Source organism: Podarcis muralis, chromosome 3 (genome assembly GCF_964188315.1).
Source record: "Podarcis muralis chromosome 3, rPodMur119.hap1.1, whole genome shotgun sequence".
NCBI classification, from domain to species: domain Eukaryota; kingdom Metazoa; phylum Chordata; class Lepidosauria; order Squamata; family Lacertidae; genus Podarcis; species Podarcis muralis.
This window is the reverse complement of record NC_135657.1, coordinates 91,799,289-91,814,008: the sequence shown is the minus strand read 5'-3', so window position 1 is coordinate 91,814,008 and position 14,720 is coordinate 91,799,289. Positions and strand designations below refer to the sequence as shown.

Sequence of the window (14,720 nt, the reverse complement as noted above, 5' to 3'; positions counted from 1 at the left end):
TTGGATTAGATTGTCTGGTCTTGGGTAGGTGGGTGTGGGTGTGGGTGTGTATCCCACTTCATGCTTTTGAAAAGAACATTCTCCACTTCCTTGGGGAATTATATATATGTATCCAAATATCATGGTTTCATATCAAAGACGACCAACATTTAAGAAAAATCCAGTTGTCCAGGCAACCCACCAACCCAAACTGGATAAAATGCAAGAGAATATGAAGGACAGCAACATTTCCATGATGCAATGATAATGAACCAATTTGTAAGAGAGAGAGAGCTTGGGGGACCTGACTCCTCAGGCTAAAGAAAGGGATGCATAATTGCAATGTTTTTATACTGTAAGCCCATAACTTACTTTGTGGTTATGTTCCATGGATCATGCCTAGAACCAAAAACACATACTCAAAATTCACTAGGTTCAATGGCGGATGGGACTGCCAACGTCATTTTCCCTAGAACCCCACCGCCTTTCTAATTTGTATTTATTTATTGCCACACACATAAAGTTGAATGTGCACAAGTTAAATGCACATGACTTGAAGGGCCATTGAGACATATGAACAAGCAATAGTTGTTCAAGTTGACAGCATACACCCCTAAACTTTCTATTGGATACACCTTGGTTGCCCTTGGATAGAAGGAAACTGAGTGAAATAGAAGCGCTTTTACTCTTGCTGTCCAGTGAAATTATTAGTGAGTAAATTGTGGAAATTTTTGCTGAATATCTTTTTAATATTAATTCCTGGTAACGTATATGATATTGAAATAAATAATTCAAATAAAATAAAATAAAGCAGTTAATTATTCAACTCCCTCATCATGTCCATACAGTTGGGCAGGGGGGATAGGACTTTGAGCTACCAATAAACAGGATGCAAAAGCCCTGTCGTTTGATCACTGGAAATCCACTCACCATGCAAACAGAAGATAAGGGGGGGGGGGGGAATATCAGGAAGCCAGAATCTGCACACAAAAAATCATATTGTATACTCTATGACAACTGTAGTTGAACAAAACATGTTCTTAAATGGTGTGTTCAATAAATATAAAGGAGATTGAGCCTAACTATACCAGGTATTTCAAACAAGTTAAACTTGAACGCAAATTCAAAGGTCTTATAAGGACTGTAAATTCTTACCAGCTGTACTTCACCAAATGCACCTCTTCCAATCACTTTAACAACATCGTAATCTTCTGCTTTCATTTGAAGACCACGGATATTTTCCACAACTTTCTCATCTAACAATTTTAAAGAAGGCATTACAGTGCACACAAACAGTTTATACAAATACAATCAGTCATGTGTTTTGAAAAAGTTGACAAAAGGTTCTGTCCATTTTAAGCCTTTTGTACAGAATAATTACAGGATTCTAGTCAGCTAACTTTTACTTAGAGCAGACCCACTGAAATTGATGAACCTAAGTTAATCATAGTTATTAACCTCCAGAACAATTTTCAGAGAGCACTGGGGGCTGCCAGGGACAATGGCAATCAGCCACCCCCCATCCACAAACAGACACTGTCCACCAGATAACCAAGTGGATATCATCCTCTCTCTCCTCCCCTCTGTCTACATGAAATAGGAAGTATCTGCATGGGTTGTATCCAGTGCCGCAGTCTCATTTGCACAACATACTTCTGTATGCCCAACAGAGTTCTTCCTTCTCCTCTGCCACCTGCAGCCTCTTGCATGCCCTCAAAATTTGCTCCAGAAGGTTGGAAAGCACTCTAGAGCAGATGGAGGGCACACAGGGGAGGAAAGGGAAGGGAAGTCCAATTGAGCAAGTGGCAATCCAATTGCTCAGTGTTGGATACAACCTAGATGATATCTACCTAAAATATAAAACTGTTAAGAATGTCACGACACTGCAGGTTGTGTGGCCACAGACTGGTGGTACTAGAAATTTATTGGGTGGCAATAAACTAGTGGTACTAGATATTTATTGGGTGGCCGACTGGGCAGCAGAGGCCAATAAGGGAGAGAGCAGGTGGCCAGGTAACAGAGGTCAGCACTGGAGAGGCTGGCAGAGGCCACAATGACTGGCAAGAGTTTGGCAGTGGGCAGTGCAGCCAGCAAGAGAGCGGTGGGGTGGAAGACTTGCAAAGCACAACCGCTCTCTGAACCAGCATCTACCCCTCTTTAAGCATCGCTGGAGTGATGTTAAGGTGGGTGGGGCAGGCACCATTTCAGAGAGCAGTTTGGCTGGAATCTCCCCTGCTGTTGCTGCCACCAGTGATGCCATTTTCAGAAGTGGCAATGGTGGCAGAGTTGGGCTGGGGAGAGGAACAAAGCAGAGAGAAAGTTTTCAACACTTCTGAGCACTTCCTGAATGAGAAACATGAGGTGGGGGCATTTGATGGCATGCTCCCACCCTATCAACTGAAGGGCACACCTTTCTCAAGGCTTTCAAAAGCTTCAAAGGTCCTGCTCCTAGATGTGCGGGAAGAGGAGAGGGAGAGTACAGTGAATCTAAGACTCAGTGCACCTCATTCATGTTTGTGTGGGTTATACTAAACTATAATTTGGTAAATTGAAGTTGGCAGATTGTATTGTCAAATATGTTTAACAGCACAACTCCTGTTTCAAAATTTTAATATAGCTTGGGCAGAGAGGTGAATAAAAAACAGTTTCACCTAAAAAACAATGACAAGTATTGTATATAAGGGAAACTTACATCTGTTTAAGAAGTTGTCTATGTTCTTGTTCTTCCTCAATGCTGGGTAATCCAAATCAAGAACTAAGGAATTCAAACTATCCTATAAAAAAACACAAACATACACATATATAAGGTTAATTGTAATTATATTTTAGAGTAGTTATCCTTTTCCACTCCACAATTACTTGAACAGATATAGCATCATGGAATGTCAAGTACATACTACAAATAGACCTGAATAAATTATACATAAATTCTTGCATCATCTACATTGCAAATATATCCTCCTTGGGGCAAAGACATCTCACACTTTTCAAAAGCAGACCAGGATAGATATATGTAATAATAACTCCTAATTTTACAAATCATTTAAAAACAAAACTGCAAAGCAAGACAGAGAATGGAAAAGTGAACATAAAATTAAATAATATTTGGATCAATTTGTAATATTCCTAACAGGACTACACCAGATTAAGCATATACTGAAACACCATCTAAGTGGAAGAACCACTCTGGCAAAATTGAAACAAGGATGGCATGTTCTTTTGTTTTTCAGTATTGCTAACTGATGACCTCTGAATTGGGAGAGATGGCTGATCTTTATATTTGAATACGATAAATATTTATCTTTACAAGGTAGGTATCAAAAAGTCCCTATAGATGAGCTGAATTGGAGTAATAAACTCTTTACCCCCTACTTCTGACCATAGAGAAATTGCAGAATTCTGTATTAGGTGCAGCTGTCAATAAAAGGCAGCCCTGCCTGCAACCCAGTGTAGAAGCCTAGATGTGAAGCTGCCAACACATAGACAACAACTGAAAAATCTGATATATGGTTGATTCAGGTCTCACAATGCAATTCATCATGTAACACACACAGTTAACATGAGGTGATTAAACGGAGCATTTGCATAAAAGGAGCAACATGGTTCTGAGTAAAAGTTACTGGGAACACGACATGGGAATAAAAAAGACAGAGGAACAGTAAAGTGACTATAAGCTCCTCTCTGGGGTCCCACACATTTGCTTGTTCTCTCTATTATGTCATACTTAAATTCTATTTAAATACATACTGCCATAAATATTGCACACATGTGTTAACATTAATTTTTTAAAAATCCAATGTTAACTAATGATGTGATATTCTTGTCTTCTGTTGTACAGGGGGAAATCAGGGCTTGAAAAAATGAATTATTTCAGATGTAGGTCCCAAAAGTTTTGAGTAAATATATACGGTATATTGGCCTCATTTCAAAACATTTGAGGAGCATGGCTTTAGCCTTATAATGGTTGCTGAGGAATCTCCAACTAAACACACCCACATCTCAATCCTAAACGTGTTTATTTAAAGGTCACAGATTTAAGCAGGCAATTAGCAAGCAAAGGTTTTTAAGATTACTCCCTGCTTCTGTACTATAGATATAAACCCTGATGAATGTTTGGGGGGGGGGGTCAAGAGATGATGTAGTACAGCAGGCCATCTATACTAAAGATAAGTAATCCAGGAAATGACATATCCTCTGTCTAGGCCTCATAGATAAAAAAAACACTTCAAACAGGAAGTATGTTATTATAGTGATTTCACTGTTCACTTCCGGTCTTCCCTTTTTGTCAAAGTTTGAAGTCAACCAAACTAAAAATAACATTATCTAACAAAACACACCCAAGGCAAAAGCAAGTGCAGCACAATTATATGTACGAATGTGCATTCATAATAGTTTTATTTTTTTCAACAATTTCTGAACTAGAGTGTACTACTTCTTACTACGGCTGTACCTCTGGATTTGGAAGGGACATTTTCCAGGCTGATACATTAATGGAAGCCAGTTGCACCAATTTAATTGTCTTCACTACTGACATAACAAAACAGGTGGATGACCTAGCATAGCCATCAAGGCATCCTCAGCAAAAGTCCATCAAGTTACTCAGAAAGCTCAGCTAGAAGTCAGCCAGAAGTCTTGAACCGGCTTTCTAGCAAGCTCTCTCAGGATGTAAGTAAAGAATAATAATATGGAAGCATTACTGATCTCTGGCATGTTGTGAATTTTACAAATATGCTATTAATTAGTAAGTTTATGAAAAATGTGAATTTTGGGTTAAATGGGATGTGACAAGAGATCTGAAATCTCAATCATTGTCAATTAAAAATGTTAATATCCAAATATTTCATTTAGAGAATAATCATTTCAGAACCTGATCTCTTAGAGACAGAAAAGCTAGAAGTTTTAAACCATATTTTAATATTTTTGTTTATAGCAAATTGAACTCTAGTCAAGTTCTTTTTTAAAAATCAGATTCTTATAAAAGAACTAAGTTACTAATGAAGACTCAAACTTTGCATGTAAGCAGAAATAGTTTCCAACTTTTCATTTTTCTTCATTTGTCACTTCCCACACAGTTCATCTGCTGCTTTTTTCTTCTCACAGTCAAGGAGCGTATCACAAAATCTTCTATTTCTGTTGTGGTACTGTAGTCACGAAGACTCAATTATCTAATGTAATATGTTCTGAGCAGATGCCAATATTCACTTATGGATTCTTCAGCTGGTTTTAGTTTTGAGTTAGCTTACAAGTCAGAAATTGAGGAAAGGAATAAATCCCAAAAGAAAACCACCACCAGTATCCTGAAGTTAAGAATTCGGTAAATTCAACAACATAGATAATAGAAATTCATTATGCTGTTTATGGAGAGTTTGGGCTCCCAGATATTTATTAAGTCTCAAGAGATAACACAAACATCACTCTACTCCCCCCACTGTCAAGGCACATCTCCACAAGGATGTATTTCCTGGTACTCTGGAGCTCTATCTTACTAGACAGTAAAGAAAGTCCTGTGTAGACCATGTTTGCACTCCCTACTTCAATAAAGCAAGATGGACCAAGTGGTTAAGACCCTGGAATAAGGGGGAAATGTGAAACCAACCCAATATTGACTGTTTTCTGCCTACCGTTAGGTGAAGGAGTAGAGATGTTTGGGAGAAAATCCCATGTATACTCTGTATCATCATATCCTCTCTATAGGAGATGTGCTAAAGTGATTTTACAACCCTGCTTTTGAGCTGAACTGAATTCCCACAGGTTCATTCATTCCCTTTCATTTTCTGAGAACACATCTAAAAGCACTTTGTTAATTTTAGCTTCAAGGTTTCCCTCAACATTTGAAGCTTATTCCCATTCCTATCAGTAGGTCAATACCGGGAAAGGTACTTCTTTAAAAAACTAGAATTGCTGCTTCATAACTTGCTTCATAACTTGTAACCTTCCATTACTATCAATAAGGAACACAAAATAAACATGAAGAAGACTGAATATGCTTTGAAGAGGTTATGTATTTATGAAACATTTGGAGAGGAATAGCAGAGCGCATGATACCTCTGAGAGGACTGCATGACTGCATCATTTTCCTCACACCTTACCAAGATGGGAAATGCAGTCCTACAATATCTGAGGACCCACAAGTTCCCCAGACCCGTATTGAATAGTGAGACAAGTTACTCACAGGCTTTCATAGTTGTTGGTGATGAACTACAAGAAGAGTTAGGAGCCAGAAAATGAGCTATATAATAGTACAGTAGACGCTAAAATATCTAATGCACACCCCTAAATAGAATAGAAAATGACAGTGCTGCCAACTTAAATACTATGACTAATCACCAATTTTATAAATGGCTTGACGTAGTCCTAATTTTAAAATATCAATTCAAGCAGGGACCCATAAGGCAGTCATTGGGAGGTAGGAGAAGAACAGGGATATTATTACAAAGTCCTCTTGCTTCAGGTAAGGAGACACTAAGGCAAAGGAAAAAGGTAATGGGCTGAAAAGCAGGAACTCAAGGAAGCAAATGGAGATAGAATATGACTGCTGGGAACTGTGGGCCAGGAATCCAATGGGATTTAGAGTTGGAGAGAGAGAGAAAAGGAGTCAGAGAAGTCCAACAATATCTCCACTATGCTTTTCTCACTCAGTTGTCACTTTATTTTAAGGAAAGTAAATAATTCAAGAAATGAAGGAACACAGAGAGAGCTTGTGTATGAGAACATGGCTACAGTTCATTTGAAAGGTTGTGGAAGCGGCATCATTGTATACTTTAAGCATTCTGGGCACGAGGATGAAGGCATCTGCATTGTCAGCCAGAAACATATCTATGCTTGCAGAATTAAAATAGAGTTTACTACTATATATAAAGTTAATGTACTCATCATTAGCTAAAAATATAAGAGCTGGTACCTTGCAGCATACCTTGATGCTTAAGAGGTCACAGCATATATAGCTGCATTACTTCCAGCTAAGTACATATTCAATCCTGCATGTTTGACCTAACTGGAAATCCTTTCACTGGATACTTAAATAGGATTTCTAGAAATATTAATCTTTCTTTGAATTGACTCATGATCTGAAAATACAACCCACGCTGCTTTGTGTGCACATATCCATCTCTATCACAGTTGCTCATGGTTGAAGACTTTGATTCTGATGAAGCATAAAGAGCAGAATATATTTAACACATAAACCTCCCATATCTCCAGCTATCAAAATATATAAGGCAATTATAATATCAGAAGGAGTTCCACCAAATTTGCCAATAATAAGCAATGTACTTGTTATATATTCTTATGGAGTTATTTTGAAGAACAAATATTGCTATATTCTACCATATAAATGCTCCAATCAATTCTAAAGAACAAGTAATGCAGAGGTCCCCAAACTGGCGTCCCTGGGTGCCATAGTACCCATGAAGGCTTCCAGTGGTGCCCCTGGGCAGGTGCCCCAGACTCTGAGTTTTCATGGATACCAGAAGACTGAAGTATCCTCAAGAGCAGGTGATGGGGTTGTGCAGGGGAGTGAAGGGAGATGAGAGAAAGGAGAATCCCCACGGGGCAAGTAATTTTCTGTTGTGAAAGTCTGAATAGCAACACACAAGAACAGCACACAAATATGATGCTATCCTTCCACAAGATTGCTGTCCTATCTGGGTAGACAGCTGCTTGCCCCATCACTCTTTCAAAGTATGCAAGTCATGCATTCTGACCTCCTGGGGATTTGGTGGCAGAGAAAACACCACTGGTAAGGTAAACATTAAAAACCACCTAATGAAGAAAATCCAGGTCTGGACACAAGGCAACCTTATACAAAGAATGGGACATTATACCACAAAGCACAAAACTCACAATAATGCCTGCCAGACCTTATGCTAGAGAGGCCATTATGAATAATAATGAATAGGTTGTCATGAGCTTGCACATTAAAGCAGACAGTGTCATAAAAAAGTTGCACAGACCTGAGGCTTTATGGAAGTGTATATACAGAACTAAATGAGACAACACTTGACACACCCCTTGATACATGCACATATGCTCCATGTCTCTGTCTCTCTCTCTCTCCTTTTTAATTGTTTTGATTACAGATTTTCTCCATGTCTCTTCTTAAAGGAGTTTATAAACACCAACTTTCTGGCTAGAGTTCTACAAAACGGGTCTTCAGTTGGTAGATTAAGTTCAGGACCCATTACTGGACTGCTGTCTGACATAAGGCTGGTTGCAACAGCAACAGTAACATCATACAAACACGTAGTAAAAGATTAAGAAGTAGATCCTCAAAATGCATGCTTGAGCTAAAGGTGGGTTCTGGATTGTAAAAAGCTAAAGTTCTATAATATTCCTAGAGAAGGAAGACAAATGCAGAATGGATACCCGGGACTGGACAAGGACCCCAAAAAGGAGCCCTATGCTGAACATATTGCTGCTTATGGCAAAGCAATGGAGTTTACTTTTTAGCACTTTTCCTTATGAGCAAATAATAAAACAAGAGTGTGTATGCATGTGGTTACATGCTAATTTGAAGTGATTATTACAGCATCTTGGGAATCTACAAATTAGATCCTGCGGTGTGTGAGAAGAAGTTTGCTCTTGCAATGGGTCTATTGTCATCATAGCTCGATCAATTGGTAGAGCATGAGACTCTTAATCTCAGGGAAGTGGGTTCAAGCCCAACGTTGGGCAAAAGATTCCTTGATGAAGCCACTGGACTATGTGGGATGAAAAACTGAGAGCTGCAGTAAGAGGTGAAATCACAGAACCAAAGAAAAGCTATGCTGGATCTGACCAGCAAAGGTTGATTTAGTTCAGAATCCTCTTTTCTCCAGTGGCAAATCAGATGCCCTTTGCGAAACTCACTCTCCTGCTGTTATTCCCCAGCAACTGGAATTTAGGGAAATGCTGCCTCTGATAATGGAGGTAACATATAGCAATCACGATTACTAGCCATTGATAGCGTGGGGAAGGGTCACTTTGCAAAAAAAAAATATTCAAAAGCAAGCCTACTGGTATATACTTGCTCAGGAATGAACCGTTAGCATGCCAAGTAAAAACGTCTGATGCAAGAATCTCACATACAGTGAGATCTTAACATTTAAAAAACTCAAACATGTAACCCTGCATGTGAATCTCTGGTGTTTTACAATGCTATCAAGAATAGCATGTGCCCTACTGAACATCTGCATCAGCTCTCAGAACCTAGTCTTCAAAAAAAAGTCTAGGGGAGGTCAACTGACATAGTTGCAAATAATCACTGAAAACTTTTCTGAACTGAAGGTCTTTTCCCTGGGAGGAGATAGCATGGTGATTATTGCTTTCATCAGTAAATGTTTTCTTTATTTTAGACATAGTAAGTGATATCACTGTTTTATTTATTTGTTAATGTATATCCCTCCTTTCTGTACATACTTAAAACTTGAGGCAGCGTATAAAACTAATACACAGTGCAAAAATTAAATACAAATTCCTAAAACATTCAGCAACGAACAGCAGAATTAAAAGCACATAATCGTCAACATAATGGAAGAGGGTGGAGCTCTAGCCTTGAGTGTGCTGAAGGCGGTAGTGATAGGAATATCAATGTTTTATTTATTCAAAACATTTTACCACCCTTCATCCTGTTTAGTATTTCAGGGCAGTGTACAATCAATACTTTCACAGTGCAAATACAAAGACAGAATAGATAAAAATCTTTAACACAACTAAAATTACAAGCTAAAATGAAAAAGACCACTTTTGCCTAGTTCCAATAAAGACTGCAATTTTGAAGTGAGGTGATCCACTTTAGGGAGGGCATTCCATAACCAAATTTCCATTGCAAGGAAACCCTCCCCTTTTTTGCCCTTTCTTATTTAGTAATACACCTCTGAAAAAAGAGACAACTGGATCATAAAGCCCCAGATTTATTTTCTTGGCTTTTAACTTGATGGATTTTAAACTTGTTGCAAAGGAAGGGGTGCTCTGGGCACATAGGTATGACAAGAGGAGATCCCTCAGGTATTTGGTTCCCAAGCCATTTAGAGCTTCAAAGTTAAATACCAGCAGCTTAACTTCCTTCTGGAAGTTATTTTAAAATTAGCAAGATATACATAAATCCAGCTATACCAGTTAAGATTCTGGTTGCTTCCAAATCACCTTCAGGAGCAGTCCCACATAAAACGCACCAGAGCTTTAATCACTGTAGTCGAACTGTCCCTGTCCAGAAATGACCACAACTAGTAAATCAGCTGGTGCTTTGTGCCAACAAGGGCAGGTGGGCCTCTAGAAACAAAGCTGGATCTAAGACTATTCTACGTGCCCACCTGCTTTTTCAGGGGAAGGAAGAGCAGCCACATCCAAAACAGACCAAATGCCAATTCCTCAGCCCAAAAACCACCTACCCACACCACTGTATTATTAGTATTCATTTTCAGTTAACTGCTGAATTCAAATGGCAGCAGTCAGGCTTGATATCATACTGCTTACCTCTGTGCAAAAATATGACCCCTGGAATGAATATTTTAAGAAGCGGCTTAAGATATTATTTTTAAAGTCTAGACAACACCTCCATCTATGGAGCGAACTTGAACTCAAGATCCATGTCTTAAGAGGCTTTAAAATTTACAAAAATATGGTGTGGAAGCACAGAGAGGGGGACTATGAGGGTTTATCTGTTAAACCAGCTTTGAAATTCATCTCACAAGAAAGGCTCTTTGCTCCGAATCTCTCTAGGACCAAAACAAATTAGGATCCACTCTGGAGTCTTTATAGCACATTCTTAAGATAAAATGTAGCATCTATCAGCAATGTGACAGCAGATGAACATTTTCAGAATCTTCAGAATAAATATTTTTCTGAATAAAGCTTTTAATATCCACTTTCAGAAATGGAATCATATATGGAGCGCCTTTAAAGAACTAAACTACCAACTGTTTTCAAAGTCAAGGCAACGATGCATTCCCCCACCTCCCCCCCCCCAAAAAAAAGTACTTTAGTGGGAATCAAGTATGAAGTTCTCTGCTTTTCAGTAATAGATGTAATGGAAAATATTTTTTGAATTAGACACTGAACAAAGTGAACTCATGCTCCAAATTCCAAAAAGGAAGTTTGTCATACCAACACTTTTGACACAAGTTAATAGTTTTGTTTTTTTTAAGAGGCAAACTAATCCTTTTCCATCTTGTTGTTTTTACAGTTACATTTGTGGTTGTGAAAATAAACTCTCTAAGCTTTCATGCTAAGTCTTCAAAAGCCAACATTCAAATCCTTCTCTGAATTCTGCCTCAATGACTCCAATGGCTCTTTCTATCAAGGATATATGTTTATAACAGCATTTAAGCTTCCTTACAGCATATATACACAATAAACCCATACCTTTTTCTTGTTCTAGAGCTGCCTTCTCCAGCCTGGTGCCCTCCCCGATAATCACAACTCTCCTCCCCTAACCCCTTCAAATCTAGGAGTTACCCCAACCCCCTAGAGGAGAATTTGGAGACAGGGCATGGGGGGGGGGGTCTGCTATGTTCCTGGAAGTTGTTCCATATGCGCGGTTATTTAGTTGAATACAATATTTAACTTTTTAAAAAGCAACTCCTAAAAGATTTTATCTACACTGATATTAGTCTACCAACTTGAGATAAAATTCCTTGCAACAAATACAAATGAAAGGGGGGGGGATTCTCTACAAAATATTCTACAGTGCTGAGCTGTGTAATTAGTTTGCACAAAAGTCCTTCACGGCATAGTATTGCATTTCCTGACTAGGCTCAAACTGAAAAGGGTTACATAAACATTGTATTGCTTTTCAACTGGCTTGCTGTCTGTGTCATCCACTCAGCAAAAATTTACATGCAACCCAGGAACCTCTTTAGCTACCTATTAACAGAACACGCAAAGCACTGTTGAAATCTCACAACACAAGAATTTGATCCCTGTCTTGCAGCCTGTGTATGTCAATAAAATGCTAGTCATTTCACTATGGGAATGCTGACAATATCAGTACTATCTCCTATTTCCAAGCCAAAGAATACTAACTGATGTTTTGTGGCCATTGCTAACTTAACAAAGCTATAAGTTTGCTATTAAAATGAGCAGGCCCATTTTATCCAGCTTCTAAATTAAATAGTCAGGGAGGTCCAGCCATCAAGATGTGTGTCAAAAGCATTAAGTACCTCCATGAAAAGTGCTATGGGAAGTATCTTCAGGCACCGGATGTCAGAAGCATGGACTGAACACAGGACCACAATTCCCCAGAACTGTTATACATTAAGACAGCCTTTTTACTCTCCACTCATTCAATATTATCATGAAAGCAGATGTTAATACATCTACTATAGAAAAATGACTCAATTTACCTATAGTTTGTGTTCCATATAAACATTCCCCTTAATCACTGGCCAACACTTCTGCCAAATACAGAAGTAAAGGGGGCAATGTCAAACTCATATACACTGTGAAGGAGACACACTGCAGGTGCAAAAGCAAGAGTGAGCAATAGCCAGAAGATTCCTTGCTTTTATGTAGCCCAGCCTACTGTGGAGACAGAACTAGAGGAAATGGAGTAGCTTAGAAAAGGAACTAAAATGTATCTCTGTATTTCCACAATGTTCATTCATAAAATTAAACAGTCTCCCTAAACACAGTAAAGTTGTAAACTATTTTCTTTTTAAACTCTGAACCTTGCAACATATTCACACTCCATGTTAAGTTTGGCAAAACCTGGTGCTTTATGGGAGTGTCCATTACTATTCAATAACTGGTCCCAACTACCTAGGATAAATAGCCCTCTGAACCAGTTCTGCTTTCTGTTTATTTGAACAAACATTTCTAACTCATAGTGCAAACTAACAAACTAATTAGACTTTGAGCCCATATTTCCCCCCCCCAAATGCACACAGAAGAATGCAACTGCACAGAAGAACTCAACAGCGTGATCATGGCAGCCAACCTGCCCACATTACTCCAGTTCACACAATGCTTCTCTAGGGTAACTGCATGCAGGGCTGGGGGAGGGGAGTCTGAGAACTGGCCTTTAGACAAGAACAAATGTATACCCCTAACTTGGAATCTCAATTTATAGTACAAACTGCAACACACATTTGATACTGCTTTTAAATGAACTGCATATTTTAAATAGCCCAGAACTGAAAATTATTTTCACTAAAACTGTCACATATTTTCAGTACACATATCAAGTAACAATCTAGTATCACTAGAAGTGGTATTATTGTCTCATATAAATGTAGCATAATTTGCTGAGTTGCTTAAAAAGAATTCATACAGCATCACCATCACATATCAATAGTTGAGTTTACATAAATTCAAGGGTTATTTTTTTTCCATGGGGAAACAGACTGCAAGAAGTTTATTTTTGTATTTTCCTGCCATAAGAATCAGGAACAAGCACAAGGGAGAGAGAAAGGGTGGGGAGTCACATCCTGATGCAAAATGAACAAATAAGGCTTTCTGGTCCTCTCAGACTTCCTCAGATCACAACTGGAAACAGTCCCATAGTTTGCACATAATCTTAAAGCCAATATCCTTTCCCACACAACACAGCCAGAGTTAACTGGAATAAGCAGATGCTTAATTTATACATTTTTTATTGGGGAGGAATCAATACTCTGTATTTAACTTAAAAGAAACATCTAATTTACCTAATGCTAAGGACTGCATCACACAAGACATTTTGCAGTACTGTACATGTAAAACAGTCATTCCACATTGCTTGCACAGACAACTATTACATGTGAATCTGCTAATCAGAGTTAACAGCAGTGATTTCTGCAATCATAGCAGCACTTTTTCAAACTACCACAACACTCATTGAAATTCTTGCCAGTTATATTCATGATTGATTTACACCTTACATTGACAACAAAATGTATTCTTAAGGCAGTAGAGACCACTTGTGTGGGGAGAAAGAGAGTATGAGAACTGATTTAACCAATACTGCTTGAAGTTGACAGTAAACTTTTAAGACAAATATACAATAAACAGTTTGACTAGGTAATTCAGTCAAGAACTGCAAAACAAAGGTGGACCAAGAGTTTCTGAATATGTGAGTTCTCAGTTTGTATTCTGAGACAAGAGCTATTTGCTAAGTTGTGCAGCAACATCTTCCATTAAAATAAGGATAAATCCCTTCAAAAGTGGAACAGCTGTTAATCATAGACTCCTCTCAACAACCTATGGCTTCTTTAGAAAAATTAACTTTTTGCAGTGCTTTTTTAAAAACATAAATAAAAGCATCCAAACACAATAAAACTGTAGCCACAATTAAACTGGTTAATGAAAAGTGAAAAATTGACAGAACACTTCAAAATTAAGGCCCTGCACATTAACACTTCCTACAGAAGGTGGCATTTATGACATTTAACTATATATTAATTTTAATGTGTGAGCTGTCAAAGTGCCAGTGTTCAAGAAAGTGAGTAACCATGTTCCTTGTGACTCCCTACAAGTATGGTGTGTTTTCGTGTGTACGGAACACTGCTGAGGGTATAACTCAAACTTTATGTTTCATAATCACCCATAGTTCCCAGGAGAAAAGAAGCAGCATGAGCTATTTAAATAACCACATCAAGATGATACAAGAACAAACTGTCAGCACCTCTCTGCTTTCACAGGAGAATATATGTCATTTTCATTCACCCATTGCACAAACAGTAGGAGAGAAAGAGTCAATAAATTACAAATCTTGTTGATGTGTGAGCAAACTATACTATAACATTGCCTTAGTTAACTAAGTCAGTGTACTGGAAGAAGCAAAGATC

At 38.3% G+C, this 14,720-nt stretch overlaps 1 protein-coding gene across 7 annotated transcripts in view; it reads right to left on the bottom strand.

The window, feature by feature from the left end:
- ROCK2 (Rho associated coiled-coil containing protein kinase 2) overlaps positions 1-14,720 on the bottom strand; it is a 72,031-nt gene that overhangs the window by 48,719 nt on the left and 8,592 nt on the right. For all 7 annotated transcript variants that reach the window (XM_028722538.2, XM_077926348.1, XM_077926343.1 and 4 more), the window contains exons 2-3: positions 2,672-2,753; positions 1,135-1,235 (exon numbers count right to left, since the gene is read on the bottom strand). In XM_028722538.2, the coding sequence (XP_028578371.2) occupies positions 1,135-1,235; positions 2,672-2,753 (183 nt within the window). The remainder of the gene's footprint in view (positions 1-1,134; positions 1,236-2,671; positions 2,754-14,720) is intronic.